The sequence below is a fragment of the Gopherus evgoodei genome, chromosome 2 (genome assembly GCF_007399415.2).
Source record: "Gopherus evgoodei ecotype Sinaloan lineage chromosome 2, rGopEvg1_v1.p, whole genome shotgun sequence".
Taxonomy (NCBI): domain Eukaryota; kingdom Metazoa; phylum Chordata; order Testudines; family Testudinidae; genus Gopherus; species Gopherus evgoodei.
In genome coordinates this window covers 258,952,682-258,979,492 of record NC_044323.1, presented here as the reverse complement: position 1 = coordinate 258,979,492, position 26,811 = coordinate 258,952,682, and the positions used below count along the sequence as shown (strand labels likewise).

General features: G+C 44.4%; 1 protein-coding gene across 3 annotated transcripts in view; it reads left to right on the top strand.

Annotated features, from left to right (window-relative positions):
- Positions 1-24,105, top strand: part of YWHAZ (tyrosine 3-monooxygenase/tryptophan 5-monooxygenase activation protein zeta) — a 38,050-nt gene extending 13,945 nt beyond the window's left edge. For all 3 annotated transcript variants that reach the window (XM_030553597.1, XM_030553598.1, XM_030553599.1), the window contains exons 3-6: positions 18,309-18,432; positions 20,649-20,812; positions 20,902-20,997; positions 23,048-24,105. In XM_030553597.1, the coding sequence (XP_030409457.1) occupies positions 18,309-18,432; positions 20,649-20,812; positions 20,902-20,997; positions 23,048-23,107 (444 nt within the window). In that variant the 3' untranslated portion in view covers positions 23,108-24,105. The remainder of the gene's footprint in view (positions 1-18,308; positions 18,433-20,648; positions 20,813-20,901; positions 20,998-23,047) is intronic.
- The last annotated feature ends 2,706 nt before the right edge of the window (positions 24,106-26,811 follow it).

Below are 26,811 nucleotides of genomic sequence, written 5' to 3'. Positions count from 1 at the left end.
AAAAAATTTGATGGACTGTCACTGATTTCCAGTGTAGAAGGGCAAATGGAGAGCCACTAATCACCCATCAACCGGCCACCCTTATTTTTTCTATCTGTTGTTTCTCTTGCTCTTTTTCCTGTCTCTTTTTATGTTCCTTTCTTACTCCAGTCCCTACTATTCTGACTTAAAGAAACACTACACTTCTTTGTAGTAGATATATCTTGCATATGGAATTAATATGATGACACGGGTCTACCATCAAGTGCGGTAGTTTTACTTGTATCCCTTTTTAGACTAAAAGCATTTTTGGGCAGGCACTCTTCCTGTTACAGTAACGCTTCTAACAGGGCCCTGATCCTGACTGGGGCTTAAGTGCTGCTTCAGCTTAGATAATAGTGAAATAATCTTGGCAGTTTCTACAAAATATAGCCAGATTTAAGTACCAATGTTTGATGCTGTACAAGACACAGATCTGATTGCCTGCCTGCAGGAGTTTATAATACAGAATCAAATAAGACTCAGAAGGTGGTAATAGAGCACTTGTTTATATAAAGGAAAAGTGTGGTAATGTCTGTAGGCCTTATTGAAATGGGTTTTCAGGAGGGCTTTAACTGAAGATGAGATCACAGTGCCCTGGGATGGGGAGGTCCATTTCAGAAATAGGTTGCATAAAAGACAAGTCTGGTTAGACTTAATCAGTAAAATGCAGTAAATTATCCTTCGATACTTTTAATCCCTTTCATTCTCTAGCAACATGAATTTTGAATATAACATTGTAAAATAAGTAAGTTTGGTATTAATGTTAAAAAATTGCATTGATCTTGCTATAAACTAACATGACACTGTGAGTTCTTAAACTAGCTTTTTTTATTTTCAGTCCAACACATTTACAGATGCAGGCCTTCAAATTTTTGGTCCTAAAGTTTGATGTCTTTCCAACATAAGGTCTGAGTTTTATTTTAGTACTTCTAGGAAACCTTTCATAAGTAAGGATAAGTTCTTTCAGGGTGGATTTAATTTAAATCACTAGTCAGGAAGACTCGATTTAATCATGGATTTCTGCATAAAAGTGAATTCTTGTTGGTTGTTATAACCTTAATACATATTCTTCACAACTTGGAGATAGATGTAGGTGTCATTTTTAGAAGGCACACCCTATGCATTTAAGTGATTTATTTTGAAAACTTTTCAGATTAGTTTTATAGCTATATCAGAAAATGAATGATTGTTTGGTTATTTAATTTACCAAAGAGAATTGAAGCTGATATTTATGAAGTTATTGGGAAGTAAACAATCTCCAATTCAACAGGTTAATCATTAATATATGGAGGATTTTCTTGCCATGCTGTATTAGGAGGAGAACCTCACCAGACAGACATTTACGTTGTTTTATTTAACTAAAACAACGTGTTATATTCTGGATTTTTTTCTTCAATAGCAAACATATACTATTTTAACAAAACAAGCATTTGAATTTAAACATTCAAGTTTTTTTAAAATCAGGTTTATTTTTGTTAACTATTTTAATTAAAAACAATTTTAACAAAATATTTAAAAAAAAAAATCTACTGTGTCAGCCAGGTCAACATGAGAAACTTAATACTGGCTTCTGCAGGTAACTCAGTCGTCTTCACCTTCATTTTCCTGTTTGTTCATAATCTGGGGGGGGGGGGGGGAGCTTTCCTGCTTTTTCAGGTCCCAAGCAATTTCTCAATTTTGAATGAATTAGTCCAAAGGAAGAAAATATTCTTTCTTATACCGGCGGAAGAAGCTACTGTTAAAAGTGACAGAGTCCTGTGGCACCTTGTAGACCAACAGACATATTGGAGCATGAGCTTTCGTGGGTGAATACCCACTTCTTCGGATTCATGACGAAGTGGGTATTCACCCATGAAAGCTCATGCTCCAATACATCTGTTAGTCTATAAGGTGCCACTGGACTCTTTTCTGCTTTTACAGATCCAGACTAACAGGGCTACCCCTCTGATACTTTGTTAAAAGTGAGATGATCACTTCAACAGTCTCTGAATCCAAGTGCTTAAGCTTTCTTTAAAACATCAGCAGCAACCATATTTCTTGAATAGTTCACTCTTAGCTCTGAAGTTTATTATAGTTGGCATTATGGAGGGATGATTGCTGGATGTCCATGTCATAGTCAACTCCTCTTCTTCAGCAGTTAAGGTTTGACCGAGTATTGAGAATATTTGCAAGAAAATGAGCTGGAGATAGTGCTTGTTCCATTTGTTTATTAATGCTTGTAATTTAACTCTGTCATTGCATATTTCTCTCACTCAGTTCCTTCCAAATTTCAACAGCGTCAGCAATAAAACGGCTATTTCCCTGCATTTTGTTCAAGGCTACAGAAATAGGCTTCAGGTTACTCAGCATGTGTTCAACATTTCTCTTAGGCCCAGTTTGGAGAACTTTGGCTGTGACGGTGCCATCTATTTTTTTCATGATTTTGTTCACAAACTGTCATCAGATTTGGCCAGTGCTTGATATAGTGCTCAAAACAGTCCACTACTGAGTTTCATCACGTGTCTTGTGGGAGAGTTAGCTTGGTTCCTCCCACTTTTTTCAGAGCTGCTGCTGCAAAATGGTTGTCACAGAAGTATTTTGCAATTTCAACATGAGCCTTTATTTGTGGAACACTGAAGCCTTTGGCTAGGAGATGCATCAAATGAGCACTGCAACTGTATGTTGTTAGCTTGGGACTCACTTCACTCTCTTCTAAATTTCTTCTCATCTTGGTTACATTTGCAGCATTGTATGTGACCAAGCTGTGTACTAGACATTTGCATTTTTTTTTCACAGTTTGTTATAGCTTTTACTGCTGTTACTTGTAAATATTCTGCTGTGTGTGTATTTCCTGATGTATCAATTGTTCCCTTCTTCCGTTTTCACACAAGCACGTACAACAGGATCATTGTGGACATTGCTCCACCCATCAAGACTCAGGTTAACAGTTTCGCCCTCCAGATCTTTTGCACACTGCTCAATTTCTCTTTCATATGCTTTATCAAGCAGTTTGCCTGCAATATCTGCTCTGTTGGGTGGACTGTATCCTGGTCTTAATGACTGAACCATGTTGATGAAGTGTGGGTTTTCAATCATACGAAAAGGCGAGTTTGTTGCATAAACAAACCAGGCATTTTTTTCATCAATTACCTCTTTTTGTAATCTGCTGGTTCTTATCTATGGTTGTTTCTAGATGATGGAGATTTTTTTTTTTTCTTTTTGCTACAGGTGATATATTGTGGCTATCTGACATACATGATGTGACTAAGAAACTATCATTGGCAGATAACTCTGAAACTATAGAAAATGATGATCTGGGAGGTGGATAGTCTCAGAATCCTGTATGTTGAGGATGGATTCTCCTAAACAAAATAAGTCAATGCAGCTATTTAATTATTATTACCATACTGCTCATTTAGTATTACTCATTGCATTCACTGACACTCAGTATTACTTTAAAGGTGAAATTGTAAAAGGAAGATTGGTCCTTTTTCAGCTATTTATTTTTGTCACAACTGCATCTAAAATGATAGTACCATAGAGTAACAACTATATTTTTTTGCTCAAACATGAGAATTCAAGAATAGTCTAGAAGGAAGACAGGCAGTCCTTAAGACACAAGAATGAAATAAAAAAGTTTTTACCAACTTGAAGATAGTGCATGTTCAGACATGTTACTTTCATCATTATCAACGCAGCTTCCTCCTGAGAAGGAACATTTCTCATGATATCGTTTCATTCGGGCAACTGGACCTTGCATTTCTTTGTTGCACTGTTTGCATTTAGCACACATCTGTATTATCCACAGATAGTGGAACTTCATTCAAATATTCCTAAACTGGGTCTCTCTTATGGCCTGCTGCCACTATAGGTTTTCCCTTCTAGTGAGAGAATGGTATGGTAGATCTCAAATAAATGAAGGCTACACTCAGAAAGACCTCAAGACTTCTGGAATATGCTGCTCAAACAGTTTCACTTTGTTTCCACTGCCTGTCCCTCCCTTCCCATATTTATCTCCAGACTTCTTCTCCTTGTCCAGATCTATTCCACCCCCAACAACCTTCTATTCATTGAACTTTTTGAAATGTTGCACTTTTAGACAGAAGTAAGGGATTGACTCTGAGACCACAAATTTGCAGGGGGACAATAGGGTTGAGGTCTGTTATTTCTCACCTCTATATACTATTAATTTATTTTAGAACATTTTTTCAGTTAACAAGCATGTTATCTCTGGAGACACAAATCCACAGTTTGAGAACTGCAAAACTAAGCATCTCTGATGGTATCTTCTAGACTGAGCACTGAGTCCCATTGGGTAGTATGACAGACCCAGACCAGTGAAATACAGGAGTCTGGTAGAGGGCAAATATACTGGTCACTGGGTGAGTAGTTTTCTGTTCCCTGAGTGACCAGAGCAGGGGCTGCACTAGAGTAATCAGGAACCTGCTAGAACCAATTAAGGCAGACAGGCTGATTAGATCACCTGCAGCCAATCAAGGCAGGCTAATCAGGGCACCTGGGTTTTAAAAGGAGCTCACTCCAGTCAGGCGAGGAGGAGTCGGAGGAGAGGAAGTGCGTGTGAGGAGCTGGGAGCAAGAGGCACAAGGAGCTGAGAGTGAGAGGGTGTGCTGCTGGAGAACTAAGGAGTACAAGCATTATCAGACACCAGGAGGAAGGTCTTGTGGTGAGGACAAAGAATGTGTTTGGAGGAGGCCATGGGGAAGTAGCCCAGGGAGTTGTAGCTGTCATGCAGCTGTTACAAGAGGCACTATAGACAGCTGCAATCCACAGGGCCCTGGGCTGGAACCCGGAGCAGAGGGCAGGCCCGGGTTCCCCCCAAACCTCCCAACTCCTGATCAGACACAGCAGAAGTTGATCCAGACTGTGGGAAGGATCACTGAGGTGAGCAAATCTGCCAATAAGCGCAGGACCCACCAAGGTAGAGGAGGAACTTTGTCACAGTAGGTCATAGATTATTTCGGTTAATCTTTCTGAGAAGCCCCTGGAACACCAGAGATTGGGTCCCCAATCTATGAACTATTGGAACTAATTCACAAAACTTTTCTTAAACATTACATGACTATATTGTCTCATGCTATAGAATTAGAATTTATAATCCCTATTCCATGATGAGAAATCTTTGAGCTATAATGTATCTTAATTAAAACTATCTTTAGATCGGATTTTTTGATAAAATGCTGTGAGGGGGAAAAACCTATTTAAATTTAAAAAAAAATCCATTTTTTTTAAATCATTGATTTTTATTCTTCCTGAGTTCTTATGTATTCTTTCTCTTAAATTAAATATATTGCTGTTAATGAGCAGCTGATATCTTTGGGACAAGTGAACCCACTCCTAATGACTTGCCCTTCTTTGTCAGAAGGGAAATACTTTTAAATAGAACACTGTGTTGCAGTAACCTTTCTCAGGTACGATATTAATTATTCAGAATCCCCAGGTGGCAACATTCACTTTTACTGAAAGCTTCATCAACAATTTCATCAGTGTACACACTTGGAACTAGAAGCAGCTGGCCTAAGTAGGACATTGGTTTAACATCTTCTGTTGAATTAAGTAACCTGTTCCTACCAGATTAGTTTCACCAAAAGATGTGAATGAACACACTTTTGTAGAAAGGTAGTTCAGGCACCAGATGCCAGCAAAGAACTATTTTAATCTCCATGGATTGCATTCCAGTCTTCAGTTGAAGTCTAGACCACAACTTCATAACTCCAGTATATACACTGCCTTCATGAAGGAAAAGCATTTATGTTGCAAAATGTAAGTTTTTTATTTAGTTATTTAAGAAGAACAGTAAGCATCTATGGAATAAACTTCATGTTGCTGGACCACAGAAGCAAATGCGTTAAATGACTGTAGTCCCTCGGGAAAGAACATATCTGCTACGTTTGTAAACCACCATGTAAACTTTCAATATGTAGATGTTTTAGTAGTGCAAATTGAATGTGCATATTTGCCTTGATCTTCTAACTAGCTGGTGGTTTCTCAGCGGCTGGAATAGTGGAAAAATAAATCTCTTGCTTTGGTCACTTCTCAGAGTGGAACAATAAATATCTTTAAGATCACTAGTTCCAATCTAGCCTAAGCTAATAGGCAAAAAGATGCAGTGACAGCATGCCGCTGCAGATTACTGGACATTACTCCTGACTATAACAAGTGTTCCTGGCTGTTGAATCGTAAGCCTAGAAGTAGATCAGGACTGAGATTCACTGGCAGATTAGTGAAGCTTGTGCTGAAGTTGTCTATACTGTATCTTTTTTTAATCTGTCTTAAATTTGTGTGTGTGTTGGGGGGGGGGGGATAATGAAACTCCCTGGGGTTGGGATAGAAATGTGCCAAGTTACCTCTTTAAGTGCTGGTCCTTATGTGTATTCCACATGTGAGGTACTCACACATACCATGTGCCCAAGTCTGAAGATTTTGGCAAGCAGTGTCCATTGGCCCCATATGCATAGTAGATCTCCTTGCGCTTCTAAGTACGGGCATAAGAGGCAGTGCAGGTCGATGCCCGCTCAGTTCCTTCTTACCATCCCATGGCCTGACTGGGAAGCCAGCGTCCTACTGCTCCAGCCCTTCAGAAAATCCTGTAAATAAGATTTTAAATAGTTATTCTTTTACCGTAGTATAGTAGTTTTTAGTATAGCTTGTGTAGTTTCCCCAGACTGGGTATAGTCCCTGACAGTGGGGAGGCAATGTCCAGAGTTCTGGGCTTCAAAAACTGTGTCTCCTGCCCTGTGTACTTCTCCATCAGGGATGAACACCAATGTTGACTCTGCTGCCTGATGCATATTTCGACAAAGTGCAGCATTTGTTGCTTGTTTCCACTGAGAACTCTCAAAGTCCATTGGCTAAGCCTTAGAAAACACTTAGTAGAGAAGGCCATGAGACGTGTCTCTGATTTGGGCCAGGCAGTACGTGTATACACACATCTCTCCCCCCCCTCCCCCCAAAATACATCAGCCTCACCAACTGAGCAGTGCCCCTCTGAGCACATGCTTAAGAGTGGAGCCCTCAGTTTCTAAGCATAAAGACTTCTTTCTCCAGGAATTCCAATAGAGCAAGGGACACTTTCATGGGCACAAGGACAAACTCGGTTGAAAATCACCCATAAGAGAAGTGCTCCTTCCCCGAGCCCACTAAGGTCAGATGACCCCTTACTCGCAGACCCCAAGGAACTGATTCTGCCAAAAAAAAAAAAAAAAAAAAAGCCCTGAGACTGGAAGAAGAAGCAGGTACCAAAACGTAAGGACCATGATCCACTGGTCCTGTCAATGAGTGTGGCTCCAGAATCTCCAGTACCAACTCATCTGCCCAAAGAAGACACCACGTCTAAAGATGCTCCTGTACTGTCAGTGCTGACCACCAAGACCCCCACACACCGGAGTGCAGAGAGATCTATGTGGTACTGGAGGATATCTTACTCCCCCCATCTGCAGTCTCCACTCATTGGTGCAGCCCTCCTGAAGGATGTTACTAAACGAGAAGATAATACTTTCTTATCCAGGAACCATCTCAGAACCATCAGGCAGGAACAAACCCCAGTCATATGAGAAATTGGAAAAATTAGGCTGTTTCCTTGGAGACTGAGAAGGACTGTGTTAGAGGTCTACAGAATCAACAGTGGTGGAACACCTGATTCTCTTCTCATAATAATAGAACAAGGGGACATAAATGAAATTGAAGTGTAACACATTTAAAACAGATGGAAGGAAGTACTATCTGTGCTTAAAGGTGGAACTCAGTGAGTTCCACTGCCCCAAGATATTGAAGCCAAAGGTTTAGCTGCTTACCCACAATAAGCTCCATGGTTAAATTATTTAGCTAGGATAACTTATAAGAGATAAATGACCTTGCTTCAGTATGTGCTTGCCCATTAACTGCCAGGGGTTGGGGAGCAATGCATAACTCCCATGTTCAGGGTGTGTTGAGGGAATTATTACACCTTCTGAGGCATTTTATAATGGCCACTGTCCTGAACCAGAGCTAAAGAATTGTCATACCAGAGTATTGTATCCCTTTTAGATAAACTATGTGTTCAGTGGGCTGGTGAGGTGTAATCTTGTACTTCTACCTAGCTCAGCATTGGAAAAGGAATTCCATTTATCTAAAGATACTCACTATGGACAAACAATATTTTGTATCATAGTAAGAGTATATGAGTAGATCTTGAGCCTGGGATGGTAAACTTTCATGGGTCTTGCAGTGCTAAACTAAAGAATGGTGCAATGTCTTCTGTTCTCTGCCTGCCTTTCATAAAACTCCTGGCTGCTGGACAAACTCTTTGCTGTGTCCTAAGAATAGCACTTTTAATTACAGAAGTATTTTGTGGCCACAAGATGAGATTCTAAAGGGACGGTAGCTCACAAGTTAAGCAGTTAACGTTGAGGCACTAAACAGAGAAAAACCTAGGCAAAAGGCATTGGTTTTGCAACTTAAATATTTATTAAACTGCTGTAACAGCCTTTCTTCATCGAGCAGATTGTTGTATATGTTGTCAGTGAGCTGGCTCTTCTGTCAAATGCTTGAATTGCAAATTTTGTCATTGGCATTTTCAGTAATCCTGGTAGAAAATGATCAGTATGTTAAGTGATCTTTCATGTATTTGTCATGAGCGAAGCCTTCCTTGAAGTATATCGGGCAGTACTTTGCCCATCCTACTTGATGTTAAGAAAGGCACTCAACCTCACCATTAGAGACATGGACAGACTTTTTAACCTTGGGCTGTTCCAGAGGACTGGTAGCTAAATAACTTCTCTCATTAGCATTTAAAAAATAGTTTGAACAATATCCTCTCTTACTTGGGTAATTTTTTCATGATATAGGATTTTCATTTTCCGAGCAGCTGGCTGCGCTGCTAACATCTCAGCTGTAGAAGAGGCTTTCTTAATTAGTAATACTTTCTACCACCAGTGCAAATATGTCCCTTCACTCGGCAGCTGGCAAACAAAACTATTAAGCCAGGCCTGCACAACATGCGGCCTGCGGAGGTTCACTGTGCAGCCCGCGGGGGGATTCTAAATCCCGCGCACACGGCACTCTGCGGGCAGCCCAGAGCCCTTTGAATCCAGGCCACGGCTCCAGCGGATGGGCTGGGGCTGGGATTTAAAGAGCTCGAGTTAAATCCCTGCCCCAACCTCGCAAAGCTCCAGGGGTTCCCCCAGCCGCCAGAGCCCCGGTCCCTTTAATTTGCCCCTGAGGGCTCCCAGCCACCTCTTCAGATGGGAACCCCTGGTTGATTTAAAATCAAGTATCACCTCCCCACCCCCAACCTTTCTTTTTGGCCCACAGCTGTTTTGGTGGGGCGGTGCTGGGGAAAGAGGGTTTGTTTCTGCAGGGCAGTGCTGGGGTAGGGTGTTTCCACAGGGCCAGGAGGTGCTGGGGGGGGGTTGTTTCCGCCGGGCTGGGGGGGTTTCGGCTCTCAACTGTTTTCTTTGGTGTAATGTGGCCCTCACCACTTTAAGAGATGTGCAGGCCTGTATTAAGCAATGGGTATTTTTATAGATTTAGAACTTCACCTGGAGCTGTGGCAGTGGGGATTTGTTAATAAAGGGATATGAATGCTACTGGTTGCCAACTGCCAGACTTCATAAGAGAAGCTAGTTATTCTTCTGCATAGCTAGAACCATGTTGCAGAAAACTTCTGGGGGCTAATTCCTATTTCCTGACACTTGTAACTGAGAATGTGTAGATATGGCTTATCTGAGGGGGAGGACTCGTTTCAAAGGGTTATGTGCATACTAACTAATCTAGTAGACATTGTTTTCAGGGCTATAATTAAGAATGAGTGGACTGGCTATTTTTTTTTTAGTTCTTGGAATACCTGGAATTGCCACTGAATTTAATGAAAGCTGCAAATTCTTGGTGCTTGTGAAAAGTAGGTCATAAGACTAAAATTTTGAAGGGTGCCTGTTTAGAACAAATATTAGGGTGTTTTCCCTCGTTGTGACATTAACTTGCTTTTGGGTCAGATCTCTGTCCAGGGATTGGCCCTGCTGCAACCATTCATGCCAGAGGCAAGAACCCACTGATCAGTTATCTCGTGTTTTGTTACGCATCTGTAGGAGTTGATACCTACTTCACAGGAGTTAAGATGTTGTGCGAATCACTAATATTATGAAAGATGCTAGCAGTATGCAGTACTAAAACTATACTACTGGGCTTTCTTTAACCTTGTTAGAGTATAGGCAACTGACATTTTTTCTGGTCTGAGTCTTTCTTGCACCCACCCACCCAACATTCTGGCTATCCCCATCTGCTGGGGGATGGAGAGACATTTGGCTTAAAGTAGTTTTTCATCTTGAATTTGGGTGGAGTTGGTCTTCAAGTCGTATTAAATGTCATGATTCGTGAAAATTAACAGCGACCCTTTTTTAAGAGTATTGCTACATCCTTTTATTGGTTCATTCCTCCCATATCACTTTACTCAATGACACACATGGTTTTTCCTGCTACTTCACTTGCTGTTTGCTAAATCTGGTACCAAAGGAGCCAGTATAAGAATTTGTTACAAGTGTGTTCTGAATATGGGGATAATGCCCCTCCCAAGAGGGAAACATGCATGTTCTTCTTCGAGTGATTGCTCACATCCATTCCAGTTAGGTGTGCGCGCCGCGCGTGCACGTTCGTCGGAAACTTTTTACCCTAGCAACTCCAGTGGGCCGGCAGGTCGCCCCCTGGAGTGGCGCCGCCATGGCGCCCAATATATATCTCTGCCGGCCCGCCCGCTCCTCAGTTCCTTCTTACCGCCGTGTCGGTCGTTGGAACTGTGGAGCGCGGCATAGCTGTCCTCCACGTCCCTAGCTCTCCTAGTTCTTTATCATTATCTATCGTTCATCTCTAGTTCCATTATAGTTGTTAATTAGTTTGTTAAGTAGATAGTTAAGTTAAATAGTTGTTAAGTAGTTCTTGGCCGGGGGCTTAGCCCTTCCCGGCACCCGGCGCCAGGCTCATGCCTGTTTCGCCGGGCTTCAAGCAGTGTGCGGCCTGCAAGAAGCCCATGCCTACCAGCGATCCCCACGAAGCGTGCCTGAAGTGCCTCGGGGAATCGCACAGATCCGACAAGTGCCGCATCTGTAAGGCTTTTAAGCCGAGGACAAAGAAGGAGAGGGATCAAAGGCTCCGAACTCTCCTAATGGAGGCGGCACTTGACCCGATGGCTTCGCAGGCCGTGGTATCGGCACCGGCACCGGATCGCTCCGGCACCGAGAAGACTCCTCGGCACCGACCCTCTCCGGCACTGGAGTCAGAGCCAAGGCCGTCGAAGTCTGATACTCCGGCCAGGCAGACCCGGCTAGAGCGCCCGGCCTCGACATCGGCCGTGGCGCCGCCGGCACCGTCAGCACCGTTGACTCCGGGCCCGGTGGGTCCGTTGAGTCCGGTACCGCCGAGCTCCCCCATGAGATCTGGGGTTGAGATAGTGGTCCCGTCCACACCGGAGACCTTCGCCTCGGCTCAGGACCTTATTGCCCTGACTGAGCCCACTCGGCTGCCACCCCCGGTACCTCCGGTGCGGGTCGTGTCCAGAGGCAAGCCCATGATATCGGCACCGCCCAGAGACAGTCGTTCACGATCCAGGTCCCGACGTCTTGGGCGCTCCAGATCCCGACGCCGCTCGCAGTCCCGGCACCGCTCCCCTCAGCGGTACCGGTCGCACTCGCGGCACTGGTCGGCATCGAGACGGTCGCGGTCAGGCTCCAGTCGTCGACACCGGCACCGCGATTCCAGGAGCAGGTCCCGACGCTACTCGCCGCACCGGTCGACCTCCCGGCACCGAGCTGGTGGCAGGTCCCGGTCTCGGTCGACCTCCCGGCACCGAGCTGGTGGCAGGTCCCGGTCGACCTCCCGGCACCGAGCTGGTGGCAGGTCCCGGTCGACCTCCCGGCACCGAGCTGGTGGCAGGTCCCGGCACCGAAGCAGCGCCCGGTACCGATCAGGATCCCGGCACCGTGACAGATCCCGGTCCCGATCCCGATCCCGGCACCGATATGACTCCCGGCACCGGTCCCCGGCACCGAGACGATCCTCCGTGCCGGCCCGCGCAGACCCTTACCATCCAGGGTCGGCCCCACCATGGCCCTCGAGACAGCCGTCCGTATCTTCCCAGACGGACAGCGGGTATGCGCTGGGCACCGACAGGCAGGCGGCGCTGTTCGGTGATCCGCCGCTGCAGGACCAAGGCCCACAACAGTGGGGATTCTGGACACCCTGGGCATACCATCAGGCCCAGGGCCCCCAGCAGCTCCCTGCTAGACCGGCGACTGCGGAGCGTAGGGCCCCTGAAGCCTCGTTGTCTCGCCCCCCTCCCTCCCCGGAAGGGGAGGAAGGGTCCAAGCAGCAGGACTCCGCTGCGGCTCCGGAGGCAGAGGCGAGGGCTGAGGAAGACCCTCAGTTAGACACTCTCGTGCCTGGGGTCTCATCTTCCTCCTCCCCGGATGAGGCGGTGGCGGGTACCTCCTCCAACAGTCCCCCCCCCGCTGGATCTCAGGGCGCACCAAGACCTCCTCAGGCGATTGGCTCAAAATCTGAGTCTGCAGGCAGAGGAGGTCTCGGAGATAGAGGATCCAATTGTAACCATCCTCTCTTCTGATGCTCCCACCAGGGTCGCCCTGCCCTTCATACGGACCATCCAGGCCAACGCCAATACCATCTGGCAGTCCCCGGCCTCCATCCCTCCGACAGCGAAAGGAGTCGAGAGGAAGTACATGGCCCCTTCTAGGGGATACGAATATCTCCATGTACACCCGACTCCGGGTTCACTGGTGGTGCAATCAGTGAACGATAGGGAGCGTCACGGCCAGGAGGCTCCAGCCCCCAAATCCAGAGAAGCCAGGCGGATGGACCTCCTTGGCCGTAAGGTGTATTCGGCTGGGGCGCTGCAGCTCAGGGTCTCCAACCAGCAGGCCCTGCTGAGCAGATATGCCTTTAATTCCTGGGTGGCAGTGGACAAATTTAAGGAGCTGCTGCCACAGGATGCTCGCCAAGAGTTTACGGCCATCTTGGACGAAGGCAAGAAGGTCGCACGCACGGCCTTACAAGCCTCCTTGGACGCTGCGGACTCGGCTGCCCGTACCCTCGCGTCAGGAGTTACGATGCGTCGCATCTCCTGGCTGCAGGTTTCCGGCCTTCCGCCGGAGCTCCAGCATACCATACAGGACCTTCCTTTCGAAGGCCAGGGCCTGTTTTCTGATAAGACAGACCCCAGACTCAAGAGTCTAAAAGACAACCGGGTTATTATGCGGTCCCTCGGGATGCACACCCCCGTGACGCAGCGTAGACCCTTTAGGTCGCAACAACAGCAGCAACGTAGGCCGTTTTCCCAGTTCCGCCAGCGGCAGGACCTTTACAGGCGTCGCGGCAGGAACGGAAGGCGCAGGCAGTCTGGGAACCAAGGGGGGCAGAACCAAGGCTCCTCAAAACCCCCGCCTGGTCCTAAGCCTTCATTTTGAAGGTGCGCCCGAGGGCGCGGTAACAGTTTTCCCTATGGATCCTTCCCCCCCGTTTTCCAACCGCCTTTCGTTTTTCCTCCCGGCGTGGTCCCAAATAACATCGGACCGCTGGGTCTTAAGCATGGTGCAGACGGGATACCGCCTGCAGTTTGTTTCATTTCCTCCTTCCCACCCTCCTTCCTCGTCCCTCTTCAGGGACCCCTCTCACGAGCAATTCCTTCGGCAGGAAGTGCAGACGCTCCTCAGCAAAGGAGCTATAGAGGCGGTTCCGGAAAACGAGAAAGGCAAGGGATTTTATTCCCGCTACTTTCTGATCCCCAAGGCCAAGGGGGGCCTCAGGCCTATCCTCGACCTGCGAGAACTCAACAAATACCTCGTGAAGTTGAAGTTCCGCATGGTATCCCTTGGGACCATTATTCCATCCCTGGATCCGGGAGACTGGTACGCCGCCCTCGACATGCAGGACGCGTATTTCCACATTGCCATTTGGCCACGCCACAGACGCTTTCTCCGCTTCGTTGTGGGGGCTCTTCATTATCAATTTGCAGTCCTCCCATTCGGCCTGTCCACGGCCCCGAGGGTGTTTACAAAATGCATGGCAGTTGTCGTGGCGCATCTTCGGCGCAACCGTGTCCACGTGTTCCCTTATCTGGACGACTGGTTGATTCGGGGCATGTCGGAACAGCAAGTCAACAGCCATGTCCGCGTGATCACCGGCATGTTTGCAAGTCTGGGCCTCTTGATAAACACAGACAAGTCCACCCTGAGGCCCACGCAGAAGGTGGAATTTATCGGGGCCGTCCTGGACGCCACTGTGGGCAGGGCCTCGCTGCCTCTGCAACGGTTTCAGACCATGGCGGCGATCGTTCAACGTTTGCGGTCAGCCCCATTGACGTCAGTGAGGACATGTCTAACCCTGTTAGGCCACATGGCGGCGTGCACCTTTGTGACCGACTACGCTTGGCTCCACATGAGGCCTCTCCAGCTGTGGCTTATCAGTCATTACAGGCCGGCAAGGCAACCGTTAGACATGTTAGTCACAATCCCCCAGAAGGTCTTAGATTCTCTCGGCTGGTGGTTAGACCAGTCCGTATTATGTGCGGGTCTTCCCTTCCACCCCTCTCAGCCCTCGGTATCCCTGACAACGGATGCCTCAGATCTAGGCTGGGGGGCCCACCTAGGGGCCCTGCGGACACAGGGCCTGTGGTCTCAGGAGGAGGTGGGGCTACACATCAACATGCGGGAGTTGAGAGCGGTCCGCCTTGCTTGTCAAGCGTTCTGTCATCAGCTTCAGGGTCGTTGTGTCGCCGTGTTCACGGACAACACGACGACCATGTACTATATCAACAAGCAGGGCGGCACCAGGTCCTCCTCCCTGTGCCACGAGGCGATACGACTCTGGGACTTTTGCGTAGCCCACTCCATTCACCTCAGGGCTTCCTTCCTCCCTGGAGTACGGAACACGCTGGCGGATCGATTGAGCAGATCCTTCCTGTCACACGAGTGTTCCCTTCGCCCGGACGTCGCTCTCTCCATTTTCCGGAGGTGGGGTTATCCCCGGGTGGACCTCTTCACGTCCAAGGGGAACAGGAAGTGCCAAGCGTTCTGCTCCTTTCAGAGCAGGGAGCCGGGGTCGATAGCGGATGCCTTCCTCATCCAGTGGTCGACCCACCTGTACTATGCGTTTCCCCCGTTCCCTCTGGTCCACAAGGTCCTCCTGAAGGTGCGCAGAGACAGGGCTCTCGTGATCATGGTGGCCCCGGCATGGCCCAGGCAGCACTGGTACACCATGCTGCTGGACTTGGCCATAGCCGACCCAGTTCCCCTGCCCCTTCATCCGGACCTGATTACCCAGGACCACGGGACCCTCTGTCACCCAGACCTGCAGTCGCTGCACCTAGCGGCGTGGCTCCTGCGTGGCTGACTGGTTCCGAGCTGCGCTGCTCCACGCCTGTGAGAGAGGTGCTCTTGAGCAGCAGGAAACTGTCCACAAGAGCCACATATTCGGCGAAATGGAAGCGCTTCTCCTGTTGGTGCGTAGAGAGAAATCTCCGCCCTATGGAAGTTTCGATAACCGAAATCTTAGACTACGTTTGGTCCCTCAAAGGGCAAGGTCTGGCCTTATCGTCGTTGCGAGTCCACCTAGCAGCTATCTCCACCTTTCACCCGGGTGCGGACGGTCGCTCTGTTTTTTCTCACCCGACGGTGTCGAGATTCCTTAAAGGGCTGGAACGTTTATTCCCTAACGTCCGTCCCCCTGCTCCAACCTGGGATCTTAACCTGGTGTTGTCCCGGCTCATGGGGCCCCCCTTTGAGCCGTTAGCTACTTGTTCCCTGCTCTACCTCTCTTGGAAAACTGCCTTTCTAGTGGCTATCACCTCAGCTAGACGGGTGTCGGAGCTCCGAGCTCTTGTGGTAGACCCCCCATATACGGTCTTCCACAAGGACAAGGTGCAGCTGAGACCACACCCTGCTTTTCTGCCCAAGGTGGTCTCAGCCTTCCACGTCAACCAAGAGATTTTCCTTCCGGTTTTTTTCCCAAAACCTCACTCCTCAGGCAGGGAGCAGCAGCTCCACTCGCTGGATGTCCGTAGGGCTCTTGCGTTCTACATAGAGAGGACTAAGCCCTTCCGAAAATCCCCCCAGCTTTTCGTGGCGGTAGCAGATCGTATGAAAGGGCTTCCTATCTCCTCCCAGAGGGTATCCTCTTGGGTTACGTCCTGTATCAGGACCTGTTATGACTTGGCCCATGTCCCTACGGGCCGTGTGACTGTGCATTCTACCAGGGCGCAGGCGTCGTCACTGGCTTTCCTCGCCCGCGTGCCCATCCAGGAAATCTGTCGGGCAGCGACCTGGTCATCGGTCCACACCTTTGCTTCCCACTACGCCCTGGTCCAGCAGTCGAGGGAGGATGCGGCCTTCGGAACTGCAGTGCTCCGTGCCGCGACTTCTCACTCCGACCCCACCGCCTAGGTATGGCTTGGGAGTCACCTACCTGGAATGGATGTGAGCAATCACTCGAAGAAGAAAAGACGGTTACTCACCTTTGTAACTGTTGTTCTTTGAGATGTGTTGCTCACATCCATTCCACACCCGCCCTCCTTCCCCACTGTCGGAGTAGCCGGCAAGAAGGAACTGAGGAGCGGGCGGGCCGGCAGGGATATATATTGGGCGCCATGGCGGCGCCACTCCAGGGGGCGACCTGCCGGCCCACTGGAGTTGCTAGGGTAAAAAGTTTCCGACGAACGTGCACGCGCGGCGCGCACACCTAACTGGAATGGATGTGAGCAACACATCTCGAAGAACAACAGTTACAAAGGTGAGTAACCGTCTTTTGCTTCTGCTCCAACTAATCTCCTAACTCAGCCATGTAGTAGTAAGTGCTGCAAAATTGTCCATAGTTCTGGAGTCTTGAACACACACACATCCAATTCTATCATGAGTTTGAAAGGATAATCTGAGAACAGTGTTAGATAAAGTTGAAATGTTAGTTTTTTGTAGAAGTTAGGTAGCAGAAGAGTTACCGTTAATGAATAGTCTCTTGCCAAACTTTAACATTATGTACCACAGATATCCTTAAATTTTAATGTGTAACTGCCTCTAAAATCTAACTCAACTTTAGACACATCCTTTGCCCAACTTTTTCAACTTGGGTGTTATACACTCCACTTTTTCAAAGAAAACTGAGTCGTTTATGTAGGTGCCTAACTTTAAGCACCCAATTTGGGGGAGAAAACTTGACTACCATGCTAAATCTGAAATGTCCTGGAAAGTCAAGAAAGACAAGTACTAGAGATGACTAATTTGTCTTTGCTTTTCCACCATAATAAAACTGGCTAAGTGGCTACACTTCAGCCAAAAACATGCTAGGGTGTTTTATTAACATAATTATAAACATGCCCCATTAAATGATGTAAGATATTGCTAGGATGATAATGCCCCAGTGTAACATACAGCTAATACTACTAGGTACAAAAGTGTCAAGCTGAATAGTTGCATTGAGCCAAGTACTTAAATAGTGCTTCTATTCCGCTACTGATCAAAATCTAATTTACTCTGAACTTGGGGGTTTTAGTGATGTCTGGAACAACAATTGAGAACCAATGTTTGTAACATTGTTTCCATCTTTCTGTTAAAATTTTAGGCTGTGTATGCAGACATACTGTCCTCAGTCTAAGATTCCATTATGAGAATAATTTACAACTAGCTAAATGGAATTATATTCAGATTGAAGTAGAGAGGTTATAAAACCAAGGATTAACTAGAATTTTTTTGTAATCCACTGTCTTATGTGAAGTATAAATATATTGCACCTCTTCAAGTCACTGTTACTCATTCCTTCCCAGATAACCCATTTTAAATCAGAGTTAAGGAAGAATATGCTAGAACAACAGTCAGGAATTAAGTATGGCATGTTACACAGATAAGTTTTAGGTACTCTAATAAGTGACTTCAAACACATGTAAAATTGTTGTGTAGCCTGGGAGATAGATGCCACATTGTTGCTATGTAAGCGCTAATACTGCCTTAGCTGAAGAAAAATTTCCCAGTTTGCCTATGACACTCCACTTTCTGGAAGAATAAGCATTACAGTTACCCTACATTTCAGTTATTTAGGTGTGTTGTACTGTTGAACATTCTGTACCTAAAACAATTCCTTCTGCAGATGGCAACATGGCATATTCAGCAAAGAAGTGGATAAAAGCTAGGCTGACTAAAGCTTATCAGAACCAAATTTTCTTGACTTTTTGAAAAACCTGCAATATAACTAATTTGATGGCTCTACAATACTATTGAAAGGTATGGTTGTATAAAACTGAGTACTCTTTGTTTTGATTTTAGTCTCTGTTGGAAAAGTTCTTGATTCCTAACGCTTCTCAAGCAGAAAGTAAAGTTTTCTATCTGAAAATGAAAGGAGACTACTACCGTTACTTGGCTGAGGTTGCTGCTGGGGATGACAAGAAAGGTACAGTATGTCAGCTTCTTGTTAAATTTGTCAAAAAATGGGCTTGCTTTAAATGGGATAGTGCCCTTCTCTGATTCTGGGAGATGATTAATGTTAAATAGCATTAAAAGGTGGTTTAGCTCTGTGGTTATAGAAATTCCCAGTTTATTGCCTAAATGTGGTAAGTCAATAGGTCTCAAACAAGTGTCACCAGGGATTCTCCCTTAAAGTGTGCTTTTCAGATCCCCACTGTAGCATACATGTGGTTGGTTATGAAACACTCCTGAAGCAGTCAACCATTATGCTTCTATACATGTATATATCCCTAGTTTCAGAATTGAGATATGAGTTCCCTTTGCCCCAGCCATCTCTGTTCATATTTCTGCCTTTGGGTGGAGAGTCAGTACCCTACCCTTTCTCCGCAAGGCTTAATATTTAGTTTTATTGCTAGACTTACTACACTTCTACAGTATTTTTTTAAGAATAGCAGACAAACTAGGTATTGACCCTCAAGGAGGCTGGAACCTACCTTGGAATGGAAGGGGCTAATGATCCAGACTCATGATGTACTGGAATGAGAATTGTTGTCTTGAGCTAAGACAGACCTAACCTCCAATTTATTTGGCGACCTTTAATGTCTCAGCAACCTTGAGTCTTCAGATGAAACTGGTTTGTCCCCTCAAACTGCAGGTAGTTGGCTACGTTCACCTGAACTTCAGTATAAACACTGGAATGTATTAACTAAATACCTGTGAAGGGTACCAGAGCTATTGCCTAAAAGGTCTAAAGGCTTGACCGAACAAGACCTGAGTTGCTTTGATTATTTCAGCATAGACTCCTTGGATAGGGTGCTCAGATCAGATTGTCCCACCCTTGGAGGTTGTAGAATTGTACATATAGCTGGCCATTTCTACCAGTTGTACAAAAATGTTCAGATTCTTCTCTCCCTATCCTTCAATTCATGAACCTGCTAGTTTTATCTTCAGTGTTAAAACTTGTTTTGACAATTTTGCATCTGTGAATTAAATTTAAAGCCTAGGTACGTTCATTTCATCTGTGACAGGCTCTCCATATATTATGTTGACTTGTGAGAATTAAGCCTGGGGAACTTAATGGTCATGATCAATTGCCATCAAACACCTTTAGTAGTCTCAGAATTCCAAATAATTCTTTCAACCACTGGGAACCAAGTAGCAGCATCAGAGTGAAGTGTCTAGATCTAGGAATTGTATTGTGATCCCATAAATTGGATTGCTTATTGTTTTAGAAACTAATTTTACCTATCTGCTGTATCTACATAGATAAAAACATGTAACAACCTAGTAGACATATTAGCAAGCGTAAGCAGTACCCCTGTAGCTTAGTCTCTTAGTCCTTGAGGGTCCAAACACCTAGTTTGTCAGCTATTTTTTAAAAATACTGTAGAATTGTAGCAAGTCTAGCCAAAAAAAGGTTGTCCTTCTAATTCTAAACTTGTACCCTCACAGTTCATGGTAAGTCTCTTCTTCTGCTTTGTTTGCAAACTATTCAGAACCGACTTTGCATTGAATCCTAATAGTGTATGGGTCCAGTGCAAAGGCACCAAAACAGTACCCAGAGACTGACTGGCTTCCCTCAACAAAAAGGAGATTCCCCAAGTTACATATTAGTACCCAAGTTACATAATAGTAGCATATTAGTTATTTGTGTAGGAGAAATAGTTTTACAAAGTTTTTTATAAGCAATTGCAAACAGGGGCTTATGGTAAATGTGGGAGCAACATTAATCTGCAGTGCTGCCAGCCCTGTCTGTAATAAAAGGTAGATTTAATGCAGCATTAAAGAGACACTATCAGATGAAATTGTAGCCTTATACATATAGGCTAGATACCAGAATTCTTAAACTTATGCTAAACTTTTTGTACCTTACCTCTTCATTCTTTATTAAGAACTATTAAAAAGCTGCAACGCTTGGGTGGCAAATTCAGCTTTACATATTGACCAGCTATCTCCATCAAGTTTTAATGCTTATTTTGGGCCAAAGCTTATTTGGCCATGTTGCTTTGATAACTGGCTAATTCTGCAAAACTGTTTTTAAAAACAGTACTATGCTGTGAAAATATTTGTGAAGCTAAGATCTCCTTATTAATGAGGAAACGAAACCCTACCATATTACTCATGTTAGGTACATGATAAAAACATAAGTCTTGAACACAGCTGTGTAAATGCATCTAAATTATTTACATGTTTTTCTTGAAGGGATAGTGGAGCAGTCACAACAGGCGTATCAAGAAGCTTTTGAAATCAGTAAAAAGGAGATGCAGCCAACACATCCAATCAGATTAGGTCTGGCTCTGAACTTCTCTGTGTTTTACTATGAGATTCTGAATTCCCCGGAGAAAGCCTGTTCCCTTGCAAAGACTGTAAGTTTTTTAAAAAGAATCAAAAGCTTAAATGCTTTATGTAACCTGTACTATATGGGCAATAATTTTTTTTTCTTTAAACCCTCTAGGCTTTTGATGAAGCCATTGCTGAACTTGATACGTTAAGCGAAGAGTCATACAAAGACAGCACGCTAATAATGCAATTACTGAGAGACAACTTGACAGTAAGTACCATTAAAACTTGTTTGTTAAGCAAGGAATTTTATTACATGTCACTATGAATAGAGCATTTTGTTCATTGCTTGACTCTAACTAAAGCATATGAACAGTTAACTGGTGGCTACTATTTTATGTCTAACATGTAAGTAAATCATATTTGTTAGTAACAAGTTGTAATACTCCTGAACTTAAATTTTGTTCACACTTTTGCCTCTCAAGGTCAATTGACACAACTTTCAGTTTTCTGTGCTCCCACAATTGGCAAATCCACTACATCATTGAATAACTACACTTTCTGGCTTATGTAAGGAATCTAGCATTTTTAAAAACAAGCTGCAATGTAGGTTAACTTTCACTTACTAAGTGTTATCCCTTGTTATATCCCCTAAAAATGGTATTGTTAGCTCTGACTAACAGTGCAATCTTTACATCCTTCTGGAAAAAAATTTTAGAGCTACTCTTCACCTTTGTGTAATGAGTCCACCCTGATCACATGCATAAGGCATGGACCCAAAAAGAGAGAGTCCCTAGTGTAATTCTAAATGGCTAAATATCATCTAGTGTCAGTTGCCTCAGCAGTAAGATTTTTTTTAATATCCACCAAATAGTTTTCTTGCTCATGTTCCACCCCGCCTCCCGCTTATTTGATATTTATGCAAACAAATATTTTGTGAGGTAGATATACTAGAACTTAGTACTAAGACCAGTATAAATAAGCTTGTTTCCTTTTTTGGTCATGTGGGTTTTTGATTTGAAACTTCTCTAGATTCAATGTTATCCAGAAGATTTGCAGGTGAGCCACAGAACAGCAACTTCTAATTCATGGTTACTCAAACTGACTGCTATTCACAGCATGAATCTAGATTGGCTTGCGAGTTTTCTGAAATTGTTTCCTGGTAGATGTCATGACTCAGCACATCTGTCATATATTTTCTGATCAGTTTTAGGTATTTTCCTGCTGCTTAAAGTTTAAGCAAGGAGCATTCACTGTGTGGCATCTGCACAGCATTCAGGCCAGGAACAAGGCTGCAGATCCTGCATAGGATTCTCCACTGCCTTGCGCCACTTACACATATGCAAAGAGAGTGTAAACTTCTGCTGTTCTGAATTTGTAGCATTTTATACTGTCTTTGCACAAGAGTGAATGTTGATTTAAGATGTGTTCAAGGCAGTGAAGAATTAAGGCCTTTAAGGTCTTTCTACTTGAGAGGGCCTTGGCAGCTAAGGGATCCAATTGGAGTGCCACCTTTTGAAGTAGAGAGATGCTCCAAATCACATTGCGCTAGCAATGACTTTGAAAGACTGCCTGTAGAGGAAATGAGAGAGAGTGGGAGAGATAATATCTCTTATCCCTGGAGGAAAATAGATGCATTTAAACTTTGTGACTCAAAATATTTTGGTGATCTCTGTTCTGGTTCTGTGTCTGAAAGCATTGGTGTCTAGCTGCGGTCTTGAATTCTGGACTATGAGAGATATTTCTGTGAAGATTTGTGATGCTTACTCCTTATCGTGTAACTAGGAGGAGAACTTTCTGTACCTGGCACTTCCTTTCAGAGCAGGACCTGATTGCTTCTCCCTTAAAAAGGACCAATTTGAGGGGATGTTTGTCTGTGGCATTGAATCTCATAAGGAAGCACATCCACATTTAGTCTTGAATGTGGGCCTGGTGATAACTTAAGTCTAATTTTCCTCTTGGCCTTCCGTAGTAGGAAGGATATCTGACTTCAAATTAAAGGTCTTAAAGGGAGGGATAATTCTGCGTGAACTAAATTTGAGAGGATGTTTGTTACAGGCTTAATGCTACATGTTTCAGTGGTTGCGGGGGAGGGCTTGCTGACCAGCTGATAGTTAAACTCCCAGAGGAGCAGCAAACTCCCAATGACAAAGCCTTTAAAAAATACCACCATTCAAGGTAGGAAGAGCTTACCCCTTGAAGAAAAGTAGAAATACTACTTATCCTCTTACTAAATATTATGAGTGGAAGAAACCGGAATCAGAGTGGGTTTTCAGCATGCTTGCAAATGCAAACACTTTACTCCATTTTCTGTCAAACAGTTGTGGACATCGGATACCCAAGGAGATGAAGCTGAAGCAGGAGAAGGAGGGGAGAATTAACCAGCCTTCCAACTTTCGTCTGCCTCATTCTAAAATTTACACAGTAGACCATTTGTCATTCATGCTGTCCCACAAATAGTTTTTGTTTACGATTTATGACAGGTTTATGTTACTTCTATTTGGATTTCTATATTTCCCATGTGGTTTTATGTTTAATATTAGGGGAATAGAGCCAGTTAACATTTGGGGAATTTATCTGTTTTCATCTGAGGTGGCCAATATAGGGTTGTGAAATTTTTATACAAGTTTTACATGCTTGGCATAGTACTTTTGGTACACTGTGGCTTCCCACAAGGTGGCCAGGGTTAAACAACTTCCTATGTTGAGCAAAGAAAACTGCTTGCATATTGGTCTGTCATGATGGGAAAAAAGGGATAATCAGTTGCAGCCACAGATGTAGTTAGTGTGAGTACTTCAAAGCTGAAGCATACCATGGCTGTGGGGGAACAGATGTCCCATGGATATTGCATGTCAAGCATGTGAAATCCTATGGAATATATAATCAAGTGTACATCTTTGATTGCAGCTGAAAAGCGTTCCTTAAGATAGTTTTGATCACTCAGTCAACTTTCTCTAGAGAAGGGCAGAAACGGTTCACATTCCATTATTTGTAAAGTTACCTGCTGTTGCTTTCATTATTTTTGCTACACATTTTATTTGTATTTAAATGGTTTAGGCAACCTAAGAACAAATGTACAAGTAAAGATGCAGTAAAAATGAAATGCTTGATATCCATAACTACACTGTATATTGAGCACAGCAGTAAAACAAAAACCCATGTATTTAACTTTTTTAGGTTTTTTGCTTTTGTGATTTTTTTGATACTTGCCTAACATGCATGTGCTGTAAAAATAGTTAACAGGGAAATAACTTGAGATGATGGCTAGCTTTGTTTAATGTCTTATGAAATTTTCATGAACAATCCAAGCATAACTGTTAAGAACATGTGTATTAAGTTGATGTAAGTGGAATAAAAGTTTTATGAATGGACTTTTCAACTACCTTCTCTGTAGCTTTCATGTAAATCTGTCTTCCTGCTCTGAATTTTTTTTTAGAGTATCAATAGGGATTCTAGAGAAACTTCACTAAAACAAGAAGCATGGTGAAATATCTTCACTCTTCCAGTGTCAGTTTTCCCCTGATTAAATGATTCTCTGCATCCAGATTTTGGTTCACTTTCCGCAGGAAATGAAGTAGCAAGATTAAGAGCTCGTCTTAACTATCTTGAAGGCTGAAACTATATACACTTTTACCCTGTTATAATGCAGTCTGATATAACGCAAATTTGGATATAATGCGGTAAAGCAGCACTCCGGGGGATGGGGCTGCTTTACCTTGTTATATCCGAATTCAAGCGGTTCCTCTGCACCCACTCGTTACTTGCTGCAGCCTTCCCTGGGGCCCTCCTGCCCCAGCTCACCTCCACTCTGCCTCCTCCCACGAGCACGCCGCAGCACTGCTTCTCCTCCCTCCCATGCTTGCTGCACCAAACAGCTGATTGGCACAGCAAGCCTGGGAGGGAGGGAGAAGCGGAGCAGCAGCGGCATGCTCAGGGAGGATGCGGAGGTGAGCTGGGGCGGGGAGCGGTTCCTCTCCCTAGCCCAATATAAGGTGGTCTCCCGTATAACACAGTGAGATTTTTTGGCTCCTGAGGGCCATGTTATATCGTGGCTCCTGAGGGCCATGTTATATCGGGGTGGAGGTGTAAATGCTAAAGTATATAATACACACTTGAAGAGGTTGTGGCTGGGGCTGCAGAAGACTTGTGAGTGTCCCGATGATACGCCCATAAAGGCATTTAAAGCCATGGAAGAGAATATTACAAAAGTGCAACCAATACAGAAAAGACCTGGGGGATTGGGGACATTATCTTCAAGACCCAAAAATTCCATGTACACCAGAGCATGACCAGAACTGACTTTTGGAGCAGATCCAGAATCTGACCATCACATTGAATCCCTCCGTTTGCTTTTGTGTTCTCGCTCTTAAATGGAGCCTTAGAGAGTCTTGACAGTTACTCGGAACCCTCAGAGCACTTCACTATTTAATTCTGGGAAAGGATCTGGAGTCTAATTCTTTCTCTTCCTTCCCCTAGCATAGGCCCCCTGTAAGAGCTGCATTGACAGCATACCTCTGGCAAGTATCTTCATTACCCTCAGGGATGTCAATCTGAACTTTACATAATTGAGACAGGAGAAGCACCTCTTGATCTACATTTGCTGTTCCACTGAGGGCAGAAACCACATTAATTTCATTTCTAACATTCTGTGGAATTATAGAATAAATGAAAATATTTTAGTGAAGCTAGGTAAAAACTAAAATCAAATGGGGATAAAAACTACACTACACAGAAAACTCAACAGTACTGTATCTTTAAGCACAGCTTAACTTGCTATTTATATTCACTTTTTGTAGCATTTTTTACACCAAATAATGGATGCCTCACTGTGGTAGAAACAGTGAGATCTTGAAGGATGAAGTGAACTGAGTTGCTGGATTAGACATATACTTTCCAGAATACACTAGATTTTATCAAATGACAGAGCCTATGTAGAAGTATCCTCCCTTCTTTCCCTCTTACAAATTACTCTGTTGTCTTCTATCCTAGTCAACTGAATAGCAAATTCAAAATGGCCTGAGAAATCTCTAGAAATAGCTGAGACCCACACCCAACAGTATAACAAACACAACTAATGGAAGAGGGTGGGGAGGGATAATCTCCATGTTAAATTTATAAATGTTATGAGTATCTAGGCTTACAGGTTAAGAATCTACTTTTTCTAATTAGGGTTCAGAACAAAATCATACAAAGGTGGGAGAATGCAAATGAGAGCAAATAGACAGCAGGGGAAAGTAAGTGTGAACAAGTTCCCTTATTAAAAGGAAAAGCTGACAAATCACCCAAGATCACTGCCAAGAGAACGTTTAGATAATGTTTTCACCTCTTTGCTCAGAGACCTGAGAAGCGAAGAATTCCATTCTTTTCTGTAGTGTTGCCGACACAGAAGTGCCAGAGGCAAGCAACAGCGGTTTGTTGCCCAGAGTGCTTAGCGCCAATAAACACACCAGGGTGGAGAAGCAAACAGCCGTTTATTTGAGCTTAAATAAGGTGCAAGGGAGAAAATTTTAAATTTTGCACCTTTAAGACAAGCAGGGTTTTTTTTATATTTTAGTTGTTTACTATAAAACTTTTTTGTGCTGACTAGCTGATTTCTTACTCTCCCCTCCTTTTCCATCCAGCTGCAGTATCTTTTTTATTCAATTTTTTGTTTTTTCCCTTCCTCCCCCCTCTCTGCTGCTGAGACATGTATACAGTATTTTAAAACGGCCTTGAGCGTGCTTTAGCCTAGCTTTAATGTATTACAGCAGAAAACTGGCTGTTACAACCAAAAACTAACTGCTAACACTACATTTTTACAGCTATTAGTACATTAGGTTACACAAAGTGTTTAACATGGAGGAACAATGGTTCATTGAGGCCTACAACAGGAGGGCTTCATTGACACTTGTGGTCTACCACTCTTCCGAGTTACCTAGGGTTATGCAAGAGTGAAACCAACAACTCCCTCCTTTGAGAATACTCCACAAACTTTTGGCTGAGTATTCTCACATTTAAAGGATAACATGTGATTAAGCTCTAGGGAGCTGGAGTACTTTACAGCAAGCAAGCAAGAGAAGAGTAATAATACACAACACCACACCAG